This window comes from Mugil cephalus, chromosome 10 (genome assembly GCF_022458985.1).
Source record: "Mugil cephalus isolate CIBA_MC_2020 chromosome 10, CIBA_Mcephalus_1.1, whole genome shotgun sequence".
Taxonomy (NCBI): Eukaryota; Metazoa; Chordata; class Actinopteri; order Mugiliformes; family Mugilidae; genus Mugil; species Mugil cephalus.
In genome coordinates this window covers 15,349,473-15,368,259 of record NC_061779.1, presented here as the reverse complement: position 1 = coordinate 15,368,259, position 18,787 = coordinate 15,349,473, and the positions used below count along the sequence as shown (strand labels likewise).

Here is an 18,787-nt window from a genome sequence, read left to right as displayed (position 1 = left end):
CAGACTGTGCTCTTGTAGGTATGAATAATGGAAGCAGCCTCCAGGAGCTCATTTCCAAAGAGCGATCATCACACTAAAGCATGGCCTAATGATCACACAGATAAAGTGAGAGGCTGGCATTCATGATTAATGCCCCCAGGTCTGTCTCCAGAGCTGCACAGCGTCTGTCGTCAGATCTTCGAATCATCAGCTGCATCAAGGAAAATAAGACACGCCGTGAGTCACTGGAGTCGACAGATGCATCGCTAACATTTGTTAGCACTTCCAAAGTTCCGAAGTTGTATTGTTTCATGTTTAATAGGCAGGAAATAAGCAAAATGGAATAGGATTTTAAGCCGTGTTGTGTGCTTGTGGCGTGCCTGTTGTTATTCACACTCTTGTCCCCAGTTTATTAGGTACACTAGTGATCGTGAATGCATTATAATGTACCAGTGCTGCACTAAATGTTCGTTTCATGAAGGATATGGTATTCAGCTTTAGTTTAAAATAACTGAGCACGGGTCCATCTTACTCAGTGGGCTGGACTTAGACTTAGATAGACTTTAATGATCCACGAGGGAAGTTACTTGGTCACAGTAGCTTAGTTGCACATAACTGAAACGCCCTTACAAAAGCACAAGCAAAAAGTAAGATTATATTTAAAAAAAAAAAAAAAAGTATTATCCAGTAAAATAAAATCTAAAACAGGATAATGTATAGAATTAGCATTATGAACAAATTCACAAAAGATGTTGGCAAGAGTAACTCATCATCATCATACAGTTGAATTACAAACTTTCTGAGGCTAAAAGTATTGAAGGGGGATTTAGTTCAGGACTGATACATTAGAATGCATTGGTTTTCACCTGTGTACTCGTGTATTTTTATACTGTCGATGTAAATGTGAGTCCCATTTGAAAGAAACAGTTCATGGATGATTAGGTATTCTTTTTTTCATAAATATAAATACAATATAAATATACATTTACCAGTAAATTTTTTTTTCTTGAAGTGAATTATCAGGCAACCGCTCAGCTTGTATCAGATGTTTCTTGTTGCAACCACGAGGGGGCGCCATTGTAAAAGAAAACACATGTATGTCAACGCAAAGCTTCATTTCTGTCAATACTTTTTCCCCCCTCCAACATGCACTGTATACAGTGACCTCAACATCTGAAAGGGCTGGGACTGTAAATATTTTGGTTCAGCATTTGCGTCAGTAATGTTGAAATGATCTCTGAGTGAGATTTTCTCCTTAAATTACATCTTTAAGCATGGCTATTGTACCTTACTTCATAGATTTACCTGCAAGTGAGTTGCAGTGGTCTTCCTCTTTTTACGAATGACTCAGTTGTACAAGACATGTACATGACATATCACAGTTTGGAATCATGACACATCGCTGAGTCAAACGCCGCTTCAAAGACGAGGACACGGCTTTTGTTACATATATTGAGACCAGCATACAATTTCTGACAGCACTCCTTATTTGTCTGTGTGCACAGATCATCCATCAGATCATCCCGCCGTAAGTCTGCTGGAATCCCATGATCCCTCGCTATTGATCCCATCATACCAGCTGTGACCCTGCTACACGAGAGGCCTTAGCGCTAACTGTAACGCCTGACTGGAAGGCATGTCATTTCACGCTCTCTACCAATGACAAGGCGACAAAGGAATCATCTCAGATTTCAGTGAGACATGGCTGAAATATTTACAGTCACCAGCCCGCCCCGTAGCCTGACAGAGACGGGTGCCCGGAGACTCTACTAAATGTTTTCTCTTATTTCATCCTATGCCAGTAACTCAGAGGCTGTCATTAAACTATATGTCGAGCAGTTAACACAGAAAACCTTCCCTCTGATGCAGTCATCAGAGAGAAGAGTCATTTATAGTCTAATATTCACCCTGACAGCGCCAACGTTTGCACGTATCTTGCTGCCAGCGCTCTCTTATGTCCCACTTATTTCCATGCGAGCTCACACATTGAGCGCGCATGCTAAACATTTAGTAATTCTGTGATAAGACAATGAAGCACAAACAGGCGGATTCCAGACTGACCCACTTGTTGATTACGACTCCTTTCCCCTGGCCTACGTCGGGCCACTGCCAAAGTGTATTTGGTTCAGGTCGAATGATCCCCTCAATCTCCTTCAGCTCAACTGAGCCCAAACAGCATTACTGTTGTGAGAATAATCAACTGAAAAGCGGCTGAAAGAAAAAACGGTAGCCACCATGGAACGTGCGTTATCGCACTGTCTGTTGATGCCCAGAGATTGATTTATTGTCAGGATGCACTGGCATTTGTTTACGTATTTCATATTATGATTCAGCAGGGATAGTGACTTATCACATTTCATTGCATATTTGGGGTTGACATGTTTGGTCATCTGCATGGGATCCCATCTTGACAGTGAAGGAATAAACGAAATGAAGGGCTCGTCTCATTAAAACGGACCAAAAACCCAGCGGATCACATTCATTAATTTATTAAACACATTCTCAATTTACAGTTCATACAGGCATGCAGAAACAGTGTGAACAGAAACAAAAAGAAAGCTCCACTTAATGACATAAGATACAAGCACAGGTGGACTTAAGACGTCGCACTGGCTCGCGTCTATTTACACCATAAATACATTAAAGACCTAACGGTTGCATTAAAAATTCAGTTGCAAAAATTAGTTTCACGTATGTATAGAAAGTATTTATATACTGACTTTATGTACACGTAAGATGAAATGCAGTTATTAATGTATGAGAGCACTGTACAGTCATTAAGAATATCCTATGTCACAAACCGTAAACACATAGCTCTGTACAGTGCACACAGGCTTAAGTTCATTATTCTCAGGGTGGCAAGTGAAGAGGTTAACGGTAAACAGTGTGTCTGCGCAGACACCATGTAAACGTTTGGTTGTGAAGATGTATGTCAATACTTTGGACAATGACACTTCTGCAAATACCTGCGTGGAGCCGGCAAAAACGAAAAAGGGGCAGAGCCTAACTCTGTGCCAACACTCGGACGTCAAGCAACAGCTGATGACGTTTTAAGACTGCATTTATTAGAGGAAGCTGTCTACATTCTTGTGTGCACGCTACCACACACACAGTTCCTGTCGGCAACGGCCTACTTATATCTTCTCACATCAGAAAACACTGCTCACATTTATTAATGGAAGAACACTATTTAACATACAGCAGAGGATTCGCTGGCTTTGTGGGTGAAGTTGCCTTTACAGCCACCGCTCAAATAGATGCTGTAGAGGATCTTTGTTACATGTAACAGCTGCAGAGTCACCGTCCCGCAGCTGTAACACCAGTCGAGTGACAAGCTTGATGTTGCTCTCAGGAAGTGCTGCTTCTCTTTCTGGTTCTTGGTCTCCGCTTTAGAATTTCTTCTTCCTGGTCACTTTCACAATCCCTCTGAAAAAAAAAACAAGAACACACATGAGTTAGGTAACAGTTGCACCTCTGTTAATGCTGTGAGGAAAGGATGACAATCTCAGAGGCCCGCTGTTCGAAAAAACATCCTGTGCTTATAAATAATAACCTCACATCAACTTTCTGTTTAGTTTGCGTATTTCATGAGAATCAGTCATTTAAATCACAAATGTTGCACTCCATTTAAAGTTTGTACCGCAATTCTACAACAAGAGTCAACAACTGTTTTACTTAGATCATACTTTTCCTTTAGATTTGCTTTTAATCGCAATAATTCAGCAAGAATGTGTAAAATTACAAAACCTGTGGTATTATTTCTATCTTCATTTTAATTAGATTATTCAACATTATTACTTTTATTTTACTTGAATTTCATTTGTTCAGTCATTGCTTTTACAGAGCTGAAGTTAAAGTAAGGTTGCTGAACACAAATACTTCACAGCAAAACATCTGTAGGACAGATACTCACCGAAAAAAACTCTGACGCCTACACATATGCAAAACAATGTGTATTTTCTTGCAGTGGTGGATGAGAAGTCTAATATAGTTTTAATGTCTTTATAATAGATAAATAGCTGCTACCTACGGCCACGTGTCTTAGTTTGTAGCATTGGGAGTCTTACTATCACAGTTGCTAGGGAGCTAGTTGAGACTTCAGGAAGTGTTTCCTTCCTGTCAATGAAAAACCCCAGAGGAGTTTTACACATCATTTTTTTTTTCTTTTTTTTCTGTATGGATTAGTTGAATAATTGTGATTAGAGGGATTATGGTTTCGGTGCCACGTAGTGAGCATTAGAGGTGCTGGCAGACAGAGGCAGGCAGTCTTTATGCTAAGCTAAGCCAATCAGAGCTGCTGGCTGTAGCTGGATGGATGGATGGATGGATGGATGGATGGATGGATGGATGGATGGATGGATGGATGGATGGATGGATGGATGGATGGATGAATGTTACTGATAAACAACAGTGTGTTCCTACCCCGTCCTGATCAGGCAGCTTCTGGCTCTTCTTCATGATCCGTGTTAAGTGGTTACACAGAGCCACGATTCTGAATGACAGCTGTCGAACAGATAAAGGCAAAAAAGAGAATGAGTTACACATTCAGCGAAGGGTGACATTTATTGATAGAATATTAAGCTGATTTGCTGTATAGCAATAATCCAAGTGAGCACCAAATACTGTACTTTACCTTCCACCTGCGTCTGGCGTACTGCCTCCTAAAGTTCTCCAGGTTGACCACTGAGAGCCTCTTCACCATGGCCTGTCTGGGATTCAGGGGCTGCAGAGACACAATGAGCGATGAAGTGGCAGAAGAAGAATCTGTCATGTCTTTATCTTAAAATGTTTCAAATACTGAAATTATTGATCAAAGGAATGTAGAAACCGGATTCCCAATAAACGACTGAAATTTATTTCTGGTTAGACGGAAATGTCTGAATGCAAATAAAAAAGGTGACGAGATGCTTAAAAAAAAACACAGATAAGGAAGTGAGAGGTGTTTGTACATGTGAGATCTTATCATCGATGCTGTTTTTACTGCTCACAGAACATCTTCAAAGAAAGAAAGAAAAACTGAGATATTTAAAATAAATAAATAAATTCAACCAAAAGTGCACATTTGAATCCAAGAACAATTTCTACGGATGTAACTTTACAAATGGGTAACCGCTATTAAAAAAACAACACACTGTAAAAAAAAACTATGGAATGAAACAAAAATCAATCAATTATAAAAGTTCTGTAACATTCCACTAAAAAAACATATTACTTGATCCAGTGTCTTCTCCTGACCACGACACTGTAAAATTTATTCCAAATGGGATAAACTTGGAAAAGACCAAAGACCAAATCTTGTTTAATCATCTACCGCTTCATGTTAAGAATAAACCAGTGTCATAATTATCCAGCTGAAAGGAATAGTTTGTTGGACATTTTGCTCACTTACATAGAGTTCACAACAATGACACTGTAAAAAAAAAAGCTTAGCTTAGCTTAGCTTAGCTTAGCTTAGTTTTTTGTTTGTTTTGTCAAGGCCAGTTTTTCTCCTGTATCTGGTCTTTTTGCTAAATGTGGCCTGTAGCTCCATAATCTCATTTAACTTTTCAAGAGAAAAAAATACGTATATTTTCCAAATTTCCTATGTGTATACCTACTGTTCCTTTATCTGGAGAGAATTATTTCCACAACACTGTATTTTTATCTTATTTACACAAGAAAAAATAGATACATAGGTAATAGATACATTCAAAAGTCTCTGCCAACATTTCTGACAAAAGAAATCAACGTCTTGGATCTGTACTAAAGTTAAGTTTTCAAAATCACATTTGCGTTTTTAAGGTCAACAACAGTGTGTCTTCGTTGGTGTTTGTCAGCCTGACTCTGTGAGTGGCTGTTTGGGTTCGGGGCACAGTTCCCCTCCATAGGACTGTTGGAGCAGCTCCTTCAGTGCTTGCTTTACACCTGTGCTCAGGCCGCTGCTCTGGATGCTGCTGCGGGCTCCTTCGGGATGCACGGAGCTCATGACCTCCTGCAGCCACTGCAGCTCAGAGTTCAACTCCTGCCTCAGAGCATCAAGCTGGCCCTGCCTGTGGTTATACTTCCCGCTGATGCTCTCCAGGCTGGCATCTATACACTTGAGGTCCTCCTGTAGAAGCCTCCTGGTGGCCTCGACTTTACGAAACTCGTAGCCGGCCAGGGAGAGCTGTTTCCTCGCAGTTTCACTCTGCTCCTTGTACCAGGCCTCCTTTTCATTGTAGATGGAGAGCAGAGCTTCTATGTCACCTTGCAGGGTTTGGTGTGCTCCTGCCACCTCTACGAGCCCCGTCTCCATCAAGCTGATGTCTTCAACCACATGAGCAAAGCGCTCAAAGTTGGCGTACGTGTTGTTCTGTGGCATGCTGGAGTGAGACTGGATAGTGTACTCTTTTAGACGTTTTGTCTTCAGCTGCTCTGCTTTCTTCTCGGCCTCACGGGCGGCGCTGTCCTCTTCCATGGGGCCGCAGGACTTCAGACAGAAGGGTGGAGGGGGGGGACACTGAGTGAGAGGTTGTCTCATTGTTGCATCTTGAACACACTACATAGCCGTGAAAATCCCAGCAGACGTGGTACTGTAGGATTAGTGTGTGAACCTAGAGCAAAAGCCATGGCCGGTAAAAGTGCCAAAAAAAGCCCAGCAGCAAACATTCTTGATGAGTATGTAATATTTCCTGCTTGTGTCCAAACAGGATGAAGACTCCACAGCAAGACATCATTCACATGCGGATCAGCAGCCAGTGTGGGAGTAGACTTCTTCAAAATTGGAGCTTGTTACATTTCCATGCCGTTAAAAACACAATTAGTGAGACCTCAGTTTGGGTTCGACTGCCAGGTCAACATCTTGTGCTGTTTTTCATGCTTTTTGAGTTGCTCCTAGACCATTTATGTGTGTGCCTGTGTCGGGCTGCATCCTCCTGGGGAATGCTGCTGCCATCAAGGAGTGTCGTTGCTATGGGTTGGGGGTACCTGGCCTGGTCTAGGTTGGTGGTACATGTCTAAGTAACATCCAGATGAATGCCAGGTCCAAAAGTTTCCCAGCAGAACATTAAATTGTCACAAGATGATCAATGTTATTTACATCTCCTGTTAGTGGTTTTTATGTTGTGGCTGATTGGTGTACAGTTAGGAGATGTGTGCTCTGGGATTCGGAGCTGTAGTCAAATGCCTTTGTACATTTAAAACGTATTAACAACTCCTATAAGAACTGACCTTGTTACCCATACGATACCTGCAACATTTATTGTTAATGTTTGTAGTAGGTCAGTGCTGACTTCAGAACAGTTACGTAGGATACAAAACATGCAACAATGAAGCATAAATCAAGTACATACCTTAATCCAAGGATGGTTCAGGGTGTCTTGTATAGTCAACCGTTTTCTGTTACGACAAGAAAATGACGAAAAAGCAGCTGAGTGAACGCATCCAAACTACTCGATCAGAGAGAGAGCATGTAATTCAGTTATCTGCTAGGACGTAAATCTCTAAGGCATAGGTCTTCAACAGGGGGTCCGTGACCCCTAGGGGGTCTGTGGAGGTACCGCAGGGGGGTGGCAAAATCTTTGGTTGATTACATATTTATATATATATATATTTTAATTTTTTTTTCTTTATATACACATGAATCCAGCATATTTTTGTAAATCAGTGGCTCAGTAGCGGCAGAAGACATCTTTCAGTAGCATTTCACTCATTCAGTGACACAGGAGCTGTCTCAACAGCACACCACACGAGCCTGTCAATCTAAGCTTCCTGTACACAGTAGACCCCGCCCTTACCGCTGCCAAGCCAATCACAAGGCAGATTGCAGATATTACAAACTGTCAGGTTCTGAGAGTCTATTGAGTCCCCAGGTAAAATTCCAGAGGCATGATGCAATATTAGCAGAGAGAAGAGAAGCTAACGGTGCAGCTCGCTCCCATCAGCCAACTACTGAGGCTAACGGATGGATGGCTGTGTGACTAGAACAAAAAATAGAAATAAAAAAATAATAGCTCCATCTGTGTGTTATTTGAATAGCTTAATACTGAATGCAAAATGATAATAATAATGTATATTTGTAATTTGCACTAGGCTGAGTTTAATATAAAGCACATATAGTAGGTAGGGTAGCGGGTCCCTACTTGATCTCTTCATCAGTGAGCTCAAAGGAATACAGTCAGAGCTCAACTTTCACTGGAATATTCAGTTTCTTGGAGGTGCATTTAAATGGGAAACACATGTTAAGACACAAGAGCAAGACTGCACATGGTACCAAGAAAGACCTCTAATAATTAGTTTATAAGTAACGCTTATTTAGCTTATTTTATTTCACACTGTGTACCCAAAACAATTGTGCCTAAATCCTTGCTCTAGATTTCTGTAGACTGACTGTTCTTTCATTCTCATTTGGATCAGGGCTGCACATGAGGATTTATTTCAGCGAAACCCCTAATGCTGGGCTTTGTATTGAACTTGACCTTTGGCGTTCAGCTGTTTGTTACCTCGTGTCCTTTTCCAGGAGCTGTCGGATGAAGCTCTTGGCCAGCTCGCTAGTGTTGCTGAAGAACTCTTCATCAAACTCATAGTTCATCGCCGAGATGTTTCCCAGCGTTTCCTGCTTCGTGTCGCCAAGAAAAGGAGAGGCACCGCTCAAACTAAAACAACAGCACAGACATTCAAAATGCTGACTCAGACCTCCCTCGATAATCTCTTTAGATACATCGAGATTCCCGTGAATAATCACAAATCTTCCCAACTTACAGTATATAAGTGATGACTCCAATGCTCCTGTGAAAAACAACACAAGGTTAATCCAAAGATATTCACTGTAGGCTGTTGTATGGAAGTCTGAAGAGTCAGAGGTAATTAAAGGCTCTTACCACATGTCTGCTTCCAATCCCAGTTGCTCATAGTTGACTATCTCTGGAGCTGAAAATAGACAGCGCACACTCAACATCACAAACAGCACCAGGCCAAACACCAAGCCTCTTCTTCAAATGTGAAAGCTTACCAACGAATTCAGGGGTGCCAAAAATGTTTTTGAAATCTGCCCCGGCTTCTATTTTGTGTGCAAGTCCAAAGTCTATGAGCTTAATGCGGGGTAAAGGAACACTCCTGTCCAGCAGCATTATGTTTTCAGGCTGAAGAAGAAGAGAACAGAGAATCACATTTTTCAGCAGATTACTACTAATACCAAGATTGGGTAATACATAAACAGCACTAATAGCAAAAGAAGTTACCTGGATAAAGTCACCTTTTGTGTAAGCATTAAAGCAAATAAGTTGTAGTCATTGTTAGTGTACAGTATAAAAGTTTGACACGTTGGCAGTTATTTTTCATGCACTCCCACATCCTGTAGAGCTGCATGCTAAATATGCTTCTTCTGTTAGCAACCGACTAGCTTAATGTAGCTCAGTAGCAAACTCCAGGGACGAAAAATTAAGCCAGTTTCTCTAACGGCCATTTGAGACTGACTCCAAAATTGAGTCAATAGCTTGCTATAGCGATAGCAATAGCATTAGGAATAGCGATAAAGGAGACACAGAAAAAGGAAACAGAAACCGCTAGCCTGAATATAAGTAACAAAATCCATCTATCTATCTAAAATACAATAACACACAGTTTGAACCAACAGCCTGGCAATCAACTGTTTTATCATAGCAGCTTGATTATTTTTATTTTTTGTGTTTTGTATGGAATAAAATTAAATTAATTCACAAGGAGCTGTTTGGTGGATTCATAGTAAAAAGATGGTAAGCTAGCTGTTGCGAGGAAGTATCACATTTAACATATATGCGTAAGTGTTAGCTTATCACTTTTCTGATCAAGCTCTCTGCAGAACAGCAACATTCTTCCATTAAACCTTTGACTTCACGGAAAATATTTCACAGTAATTAAAAGTGCACACTGAGTGCAGAAAATCGAGGCCTTTGGCAGAATGAGCCCTTCACTCCTTTTTCCTTATTTGCCAAGCTAAAGCATCAAGAATGAATCACTGTAGCTAACATATAGGACAGACTTTCAGAGAGCAATGGGTGCAACACTGCTCTCTGAAAGCGCCAAGATAACCTTGTGGTGTCGGTATCTGAGAGTTTGGATGGTAGCCACAAAACACAGGAAGGATGTCTGAATCAAAATAGCGAGACTCTGACAAGCACGTACATTAGACACCTGTTTTGCTATACACAGAGTCCTTTTTGACATTGCATGTGCCATACAGTGCAGTTGCTGGGTTTCATCTTCAACACGAGACAAATATAGTATAACAGATGGATGATGTTGTACCTTTAGATCAAAATGTGCAATCTGCTTGGAGTGGAGGTACTGGACTCCGTCCAGGATCTGTTTGATAAACTGAGTGGCCTCCTCTTCGCTGAGAGACTCCTTCTGAGCCAAGAAATCAAACAGCTCTCCTCCTGAGACCCTGCAACACACATACACACTCTGTGACCGTGGGCTCAGATAATCCGGCCTCTCCAGAACGTTATCTTAAGTGTGCTCTTGGATGAGGAAGACCTGAATGCCTTAGATATGTTTGTTTGGGGGCGACAACCTGGATCCGTTTAGAGAGAGCTTGTCCTACTTATAAATCATCAATCATTGGTAGTCCATGATGAACATTGTGTTCTTTTATGTCCATTCAAAGATATGCAGCTAACAGTCCATCAGTTACTTCACCATTATTTGATTAGGCTGAGTTCTTCAATTAGTTCTAATTACAGTAAGCCCTCCGTGTTCCCAGGCACTAGCTAGACCCAGATGAGGACGCAGAGGCCTCTTTTCAACACGAGCATTGTTGACTTTGTCAGAGGCATTCGATTCTTTCAGCAAACACAGCTTCAACAAACAATGCATGTACACAGGAACGTGCACAAAGATCAGAAACAGGAACACCAGCAGAAAACATTCAAAATGCTGCGCACACATTAAAACAATGAAACATAATGTGTAGGTTCTAATCATTTCACTCATTGTAAAGGACAAAACAAAGTATGGATAGATGTCTGAATGTTCTCAGAGGGGATTAAGTGTATTGTGTTGTCTCGCAGTGACTCACAGCTCGAGGATGAGCACCACGTCTGTGCGGTTCTCGTACACGTCGTGCAGCGCTACAATGTTGGGGTGTTGGAGTTGCTGCAGGATGTCCACCTCCCTCTCAATCTCCTCTCTTCTCACACCACGTCTGCTGGCCCGACTCTGACGCTTCTTGATGAACTTGGCTGCATATTCTGTTCCTGTGCTCTTCTCTATGCAGCGCTTGACGATTGCAAACTGCCCGCTGCAGACACGAAAGAAGCAGAAAGACACAGAGATTAATAGCCACAATATTACTGCGGTCTTGACGAGCCAAGTCAGTCACTATCAGTTGCCTCTGCTGTGTACTACAGGCAGTGTTGAGATATAGAACGATTTCCTAAATAAATTCTTCACACTTAACGACAGGATATGGCTGAACAGACGGACATCAGCAGAGTGTCAGAAAGAGTTGAAATATTGTAGTATATTCCATCACTTCCTGTTTCCCGTTGAGACAAAGAACAATCAGACAAGCCGGTGGTGTAGACAGAGCCTCTGTCCTCCCACCCCATCCAATATCCTGCCAAATTTCTAGCCATCCTCGTGTGTTCAGCGCGCTGCAAAAATCCCAAAAACTCTGAATATTTCACAACAGAGGTGTGGCTCGGTGTCTATTTCTCACTGGATCGCTGTGTTCTTGTTTTCGCCTTTTATACTTGATACATATGTGCTTGTGACATCTAATTAGTGCTCTTGAATACCGGACTCCACCAGTTAACACAGTGGAACATTTTCTCTTGTTGTCACTCCCCTAATATAAGTCACTCACTCATCGCTGTCCTAAGGACAGACCCAAAGAGAAGTGTGAAAATATTTTCCAACATGTGAGGGAGTCTCTATAGGTTTATTATCACACCAGCCCTTGTAATCTCAGACTTGACTAAGCATGCTAAACCACTCCTACTGCTCTCTTCCTGCTGCCATGGGCTGAAACCACCTCTTCTATACATTCAGACTGTGAAAATAAGTCATCGTTCAGTGTTGGGCTGTTTAAGAATGGTTGGCTTCTAAATGTTAGCAAATTCTGAAGATGGCAACAAGAAGGGACTTTACACTTTTTTTATATAACTGTCCACACAAAGATTCCTGAGTCTAGTCAGTGTCTAGCGGGCTAAGAATATCCAACCACAGCATTTTCTTCTCCATCTGCCACCTCTTGGCCACCGCTCCACCGCTGCTGCCGGGGAGAAAGAAAAAGATCCGCTGAGCTGCACGAGTAAGACAGAGAAGGATGATGAAAGGGAGGCTTGCTACGAGGAGCAAGCCTGTATCACTCAAACCTGTGTCATCCAGTTGCTTCCTGGACTCCCACACACAGACGGTTACACCTGCACTGACCAGAGCATCACAAAACAAACACATACAATCCGTGGTTTAAAGCGGCTATTGTCCCATCAGCTTTCCCTAAACCGCAGTTCCAGTTTTCCTCCTTTCGAGCCGCACCCTACTCCTGCGCTTACTCATTTATGATCGCATCTGGGAGCTCTGAAATTACTCTTATTCAATGCTTTAAAAAAAAAAGAAAAAAAAATAGCTGCAAAAGTGGTAACGATGTGCATTTTTATCAGACAAGCACAGACATCCACCCACTTCCACACTGGAGCGAAAGTGGAATTTAAACTAGTGACTCAAAAAGCAACACAAAAGTACAGTAGGGTTAGTTGTACATGTATTGTGTCTAAATGAATGCTTTCGAACAATAGATTTGAATGCCTCCGTATAGCTTCCATATTGTGAGAAGGCATCAACCCAGCCATAGCCCCAGGTAGTTCATTTGAGATCATTTAATATGTGTGTGGACATGTCTCAACAGGGGAGATAGGGGAGAAGAAGAGGGAAAAGAAGAATAAGAAGAACAAGAGAAAGAGTGGGGACATATTCTCGACTGCACATTGCTACAACCGTCCACAAAGAGTCACAAACGCAAGGCAATAAGGGGAAATAAAAACAGCGTGTGGGGTGATCAAGAACAGCGGGAGTGGAATCTCAAATCCTCCCTCAGCCTGTTCTATTCACAGGACATCTCCACCCCTGAGTCCTCCCTGAAAGGCTGACCCTGTTAGAGACGACTATGATAATGTGTGAACTGAGGAGGAGGAGGAAAAGTCGCCCCAGCGAAATTCCACTTGCAAAAACAGGCCTTAAGTACCCCAAGGGGAGGAGCAGTCACATGGCAAGAGCACCAACAGTGGCCTTGATTTGCCTCTTGAGCAACACCGAGCAACACAGTAACCCCTTATGATGATAGCTGTAGCTCACATGCGAGAGAGAGGGCCCGACACAAACGTCAGCGTAGGGGGCTTTACGTTAGCGTCGCTACACAGTGTAGAGTAACACAGTGATGCTGGGAGCGGTATTCCACAACGGGCCAGGCGTGCCGTCCGTCTTAGCTCTAAGCCGCCGGGTGGAGCTGAAAGTACCATCTCTCTGCAGAGTTTCCACTTCCAACAGCTGAAGGTCATTAGCCACGGACAAGGTTGGAGGAATGCTCGGACGAGTGGCGCCGACCCAATATTTAAACACATTTCTCAACTGAGCAACCTCTGGGGCAGCGGGACAAACAAACTGCCAGATACGTAATTGACCGAGCCCCGCGCCCAACCGCTCTCTCATGATGTGCAAATCTGATGTGAAGGAGGGCCAAGACGGCAGCTATGGATTTTTAGAAAAATAATTGACCTTTGAAGAAATTACAGTTTCTGTTCACTCCTTACTTGAAAACACAAAGACAGGCTTCATGAACCATATTATCTATTTATTTGAAGTCCCCTACGCCTTCATAGTGTTCAGCAGAGCATCTGTTAAGCAGCGGGTCTGTTTGCTGACAGTAATGGGATGGGATGACCTCTGTTAAATGGCAACTCTGGAAAACGTCCCAAAGGTCAGCATGGAGTTCCCTCCGCCCAGCCGCACTGAATAAACACATATTTTACTTTTACTCTACAGCAGGAATCTCTACTCGTCCCATCCTTGTCCCTCTCCCCCATTCACGAATGACCCTGTGCTATATACACACGCCGTGTTCTTAACCGCATCCTGTGTCGCTTTACTGCCCTGCTCATCTGCAACACCTGTCCACCTCACGCCTGAAAGCCCTTCTCACTTCAACATGTCTAGCACGCGATTCACAGTCGCCCAAAATGAGCGCCGCCGCCGTTCCTGCAGCCTCCCCACAGGCAACACGCACTTCTGCAAACTGAAAACGTTTCTCTAATTCATTTCCTTCTTGCGTGAATTTGTTCTAAAATGTATTACTGCAGTGCCTGGAAATACCAACCGGGGCTGATGCGTGGTCAGATGTGACCCAGAGCGTTCCTACTGCTCTGCTTTGAATTCGTTTTAAGAGTGACAGCTTTGTGAGACCCCATATTTAGGGACGGACGTGGTTCACCGTATATATAAAGAACTGAAATGCAAACATTAGCGCGAGAACGTTTACCACCATCGCAGTCTCTGCCAAGTCAAAGTACAGCTGTAAATGATTGTAATGTTGTATCTAGATATCCTAACATTGTGTAGGTTCTCCCTTGAGTCTCCAAAACAGTTGTGACTTATCAGAAAACATGGGCCTTGTGAGTGTGTCCTGTGGTGTCTGTCAACACAGTGTTGATAGTGGGGTCATTTGGGGCCTGTGGGTTGAGGGGTGGGGCCTCCGTGGATCACCCCAGAGATACTTGATCGGTTTGGGATCTAGTGAATTTGGAGGCCAAGGTCAACACCTTGTGCAGTTTTTCATGTTTTTTAAGGTGTTCCTAAACTTTTTTTTGTGTATGTGTGTGTGTCAGGCTGTATCCTGCTAACAAAGTAACATCCACATGTTATCATGTCCAAACCTTTTCCAGCAGACCATAGTGCAGTCAGTGGTTTTAATGGCTGTGGATGATACAGTATATATATATAAACCAATATTATGATTATTATTAAAAGTTTATTGAACTGTGACATTAATCAACACTGATGCATTAGTCATCAATGTAAATCCGCCGGATTCAGCACAAATGCTAATTTTCAGCCGTAGTCAGACAGAGAAGGCTTTAAAACAACAATCGCACAATAGACAAATACAGAGCCAGACAAAGATAGACAATGTCAAAACAAACCAAAAAGGACACAGACAACCAGTATCGAAACAGACAACATTATGACAAACCATTTAACCAACAAAAAAATATTAATGGACCAAAAACCCAGAGAGTATGCATCAGATTAAGAAAGCTATTCAGGCTATTTGAGTACATGTCTGGTTTATTTTTAACCAATATTTGGGTTTTTTTTTTTTTCTCTCAAAACAAGCAAGTAGTTGTCACAGTTTCAGATGTGTGGTGGTAACTTGTTCCATGCATGTGTCTTACAGATAAAACCCAAATGGTTTTACCGGTTAATCCCACACTTCGGTATGTGACAGTCAGGTAAGTATTCAGCTAATATGGAAATAAGTGGCACCAATTTCTGGTCAAGCAAGTTTCTGATGGGTTTACCCACAGAGTTTTCCTACTTAAACCTCCCACTAGTCTCTCAGAAATGAAGATGAGTGGCGAGAAATTCTACAAGTCCAGTTGCCTTCATTTAACGCCTTTGGGAACAAGTGACAGTCACGTCTAGTTAGAGCTCTCGTTCTTCGTCTGTCAATGTTTTTTTCTCCGGATGAATTCATTCAAAACTTTGAAAACCAGGCAGATATCCATAAAGATTTGATAGCTGTCTAGATCAAGAATATTACACTTTTTTTTAGGACATTGCAATAATATCACCCAGTATACATACATATATATATATATATATATATATATATATATATATATATTTCACTGACTTTGCATCTGGGCACGTCTACAATCAAACACAGCCACCCCGATGTGCAAACCAGTGATGTGAAACCTGTGTAGGAGTCATCGACTAGTGGAGGTGTCATATCCTCTATTTCTCCAAGTTGTAAACCGATATTTTGTCATTTCATCATTTGGGTAAAACGGATGTCATTTATTTTTGTTCAGACACGCAAAGACGTGAGTCCTGTGAATTGTTTGATGATGACTCTTTCACCACTGTGGCCTCTAGTAAAGGTAAAACATTTCTTGGGTTTAATAGTGACACGGGGACAAAAATAGAGTCCAAAAAGTCTTACCTTGGCAGTTACATTCATAAACAGACCACCAGTTTGGGGTTTGTGTGTGTGTGTGTGTGTGTGTGACGAAGTGTGTGTGTTTGGGTGGGTGGGTGAGGGCTGGGTGTTCCAGTGGTAGCTGTACGCAGACACTGTACGTCATCATGTATTTCCTACTATATGTCATCATCTGTGTCATCACTCAGGTGGCAAGAGCACAGGTACAGTTGCCAGTAAATGTCTAACAGCTAAAGCAAAGGCTGTTTTTTTTCTCTCAGATAGATTCATCCAAAGCTGTGTGTCATTAGCGGAAAGAAGCCCCTCAGCACATGGCGAATACACACTCAACAGTTCCACAGAGGACACAATGTGTCAAACAGTGCACACAGATCAATGTTTTTATGTTGTTGTTTTTTTTTTTGCCCCCCATGTCAAGTTTTTTCCACCCTCAAGAGGACAACTGAGTAACAGTTTTGCGAAGTGGAGAGGTGTGAACCCACTAGGATGTCAAAACTGTGGGCGGGGTGAGACTCTTCCGAAGTGCTCAGAGAAACACCGGTGGTAAAAAAAAAAAAAATTGTTCTGTATAAGCAAAAAAAAAACAAAAAAAAACAAAACAAAAAAAAAGAAACACGGAAAAACTTTTCAGTGGCGAGCATCTGCGGCTTTCGACCACAGTAGAGTCATGTTTTTGATCTACGTGATAGTAGCGCTGAGAACGAAGCTCGACACAAAGCGGAGCCACAAGCTGAGAGTTCAAAACCAGCAGATGCGATCAGCCTTTAAACAATCCATGTCAGCCAATTTGTTTTGAAGAAGAAGAATTGTTCAAACTTTTACAGGCTTTACAATTTAGAACCTGCTACTAATGCCTTCATTCATTTTCGTAAATGATTTACTAATGTGTTTTAGAAAACTAATGTGTATTACTAATCAATTACTATATTATAATAGATATGATTGATTAGAATGGTCAAAACATGAACAACGTTTGAGCTGCAAGTTGTGAGCTGCACACTAATTTACTTCTTTTCCAGATTAACATGAAGGAAAACATGAGGAATTCCAATATCCAATGCATCATTTGGCCAAAAAAGGAGAATCTGCAGAGCAGATGGCACGTACACCTGGATGAATAGTTAAAGGTTAGAGGTCAGACTCTTTCCTTCTACACCCTCTCCGTCTGTTAGTAAGTGGTGCACATGCCCGGGCAAAATGAATGCGTAGCTTCCTCAATCCACATCGTGCCCTGCCAACTTCCTTTAATTTATTTCCCCACAGGAGACCTTTTCCTCGGTATCTCCTCTGCACAGGGCAGATGAACAGCGCTTCAACTTCAGCACACACCGGTCCACCGCCCAGAACAAACCTCTGTCAGTGAGCAGTAAATCACTTTTCATTCCCGAACTGTTCCCGAACACGACTTGTTTTCTCAGGGTGCGTTAACTCTTGAAACGTTATCTCTTGACATAAACTTCAGCCTACATCAGTGCAGAGACACTCCCCTGGCTCAGGCTTAAACAGGCCAGCTGTTTGCATACCTTGGTGTACCGAGGGGACTATTGAGTCAGTCGACTTGAAAGGGAGAGCTGACTCACTCGGTGACTGGGTCCCGATTTAATATCTCCTGCCAAACATGTTCATTTCATTCGGCAGCTTTTGCTTACCTCCCCAGCTCTTCCCCAATTTCGTAGAAGTCCTCCACACTCTGTTGCTTGAACACCGCCATGCCAGGTGTCCTCATTGATGTAGTTATCTCCCAAGATGTGCAACGTTCACGCCTGAAGATCTCTCTTTTCCAGGAGTAGGCTTCCCTTTCCCCGCAAGTCCAACCCTGTGGATACAAAGACGAGTTGCTGTTGCTTTCTGACTGCGGTGATGAAAGTGTTGGCTGCGTGTTTCAGCTTGCTGTACAAGCATACCATCACTAGATTACTCCTACTTTCACTGTGCAGCCGAGAAAGTCTGTATCTCACGACAGAAAGGGAAATGAAATGACACTTACTCTTTTACTCCGGCCTTCACTGGTCTCACCGCTGATCATTTAGTTTTTAAATTCAAAGTACGACTCACACAACTGTGTCAGTCTGAGCTGCATAACAGTGTTTAGTTCTTGAGATTATTAACAGGATTACAGATTAAAAAAAAAGAAAAGAAAAAAAAGAGCCTTTCTGGATAATTAGGGCAGGGCATCTATTGTGAAACATTTTGTCTGGCAAAAAGGCAACAACGCAGGCTTTGTAAATATTAGTACTTGACCACTTACGTGAATCGAAATTTAAAAGTAAAGCATTGAACACAATATGGGAGGGAACACTGTGCACACAAGTGCAAGAACACACACACACACAAAAAAAACAGCTGTTCACATAGTGAAATACCACAAACTTCCTATCTGTTGAGTTTCATGAGTTTTCACACAAGTGCCTCAACAGCCCCGTAGGTTCCCTAAAGCCAAATTATGCTTACAGTCTTACCTTGTGTCAGATGCAGAGCTGATGGCAAACTTCTTGCTTGTGTTTTTTTCTTACAGCCGTCCCAGTCCGCTCATGGCTGCAGATGACTGAGGGAGCTGCTCCTTTGACGTCTCTGTTGTTTTCTGACACTTTACGCTGCCCCATCAGGCTTTTTGTGTCTGCACAAGTCCCTCCCCCCCATGGCTCTATTATG

The 18,787-nt window shown here is 42.3% G+C and overlaps 1 protein-coding gene across 2 annotated transcripts; it reads right to left on the bottom strand.

Annotated features, from left to right (window-relative positions):
- Nucleotides 1-2,452: 2,452 nt before the first annotated feature.
- Nucleotides 2,453-18,752, bottom strand: dapk2b (death-associated protein kinase 2b). Of its 2 annotated transcripts, XM_047595682.1 has the most exons (12): nt 18,595-18,752; nt 17,785-17,951; nt 10,994-11,215; nt 10,222-10,360; nt 8,948-9,077; nt 8,817-8,865; nt 8,698-8,724; nt 8,439-8,591; nt 7,290-7,335; nt 4,613-4,702; nt 4,402-4,482; nt 2,453-3,405 (listed from the first exon to the last, which is right to left on the bottom strand). In XM_047595682.1, the coding sequence occupies exons 2-12, from the start codon at nt 17,859-17,861 to the stop codon at nt 3,328-3,330; spliced, it is 1,092 nt and encodes a 363-aa protein (XP_047451638.1). In that variant the 5' UTR covers nt 17,862-17,951; nt 18,595-18,752; the 3' UTR covers nt 2,453-3,327. The 2 variants fall into 2 exon arrangements, with proteins under 2 accessions (XP_047451638.1, XP_047451637.1); XM_047595681.1 differs by lacking the exons at nt 2,453-3,405; nt 4,402-4,482; nt 4,613-4,702 and adding an exon at nt 4,812-6,427.
- Between the last annotated feature and the right edge of the window lie 35 nt (nt 18,753-18,787).

Bases quoted from the DNA above. Each gene is read 5' to 3' on its own strand.
- dapk2b (XM_047595681.1), bottom strand. From the start codon at position 17,861: ATGAGGACACCTGGCATGGCGGTGTTCAAGCAACAGAGTGTGGAGGAC. The intron at 9,078-10,221 runs GTACAACATCAT...CTTCTTCTTCAG, and splicing joins TTGCACATTTTGATCTAAAG to CCTGAAAACATAATGCTGCT. The intron at 8,866-8,947 runs GTAAGCTTTCAC...GTCTATTTTCAG, and splicing joins TGGCACCCCTGAATTCGTTG to CTCCAGAGATAGTCAACTAT.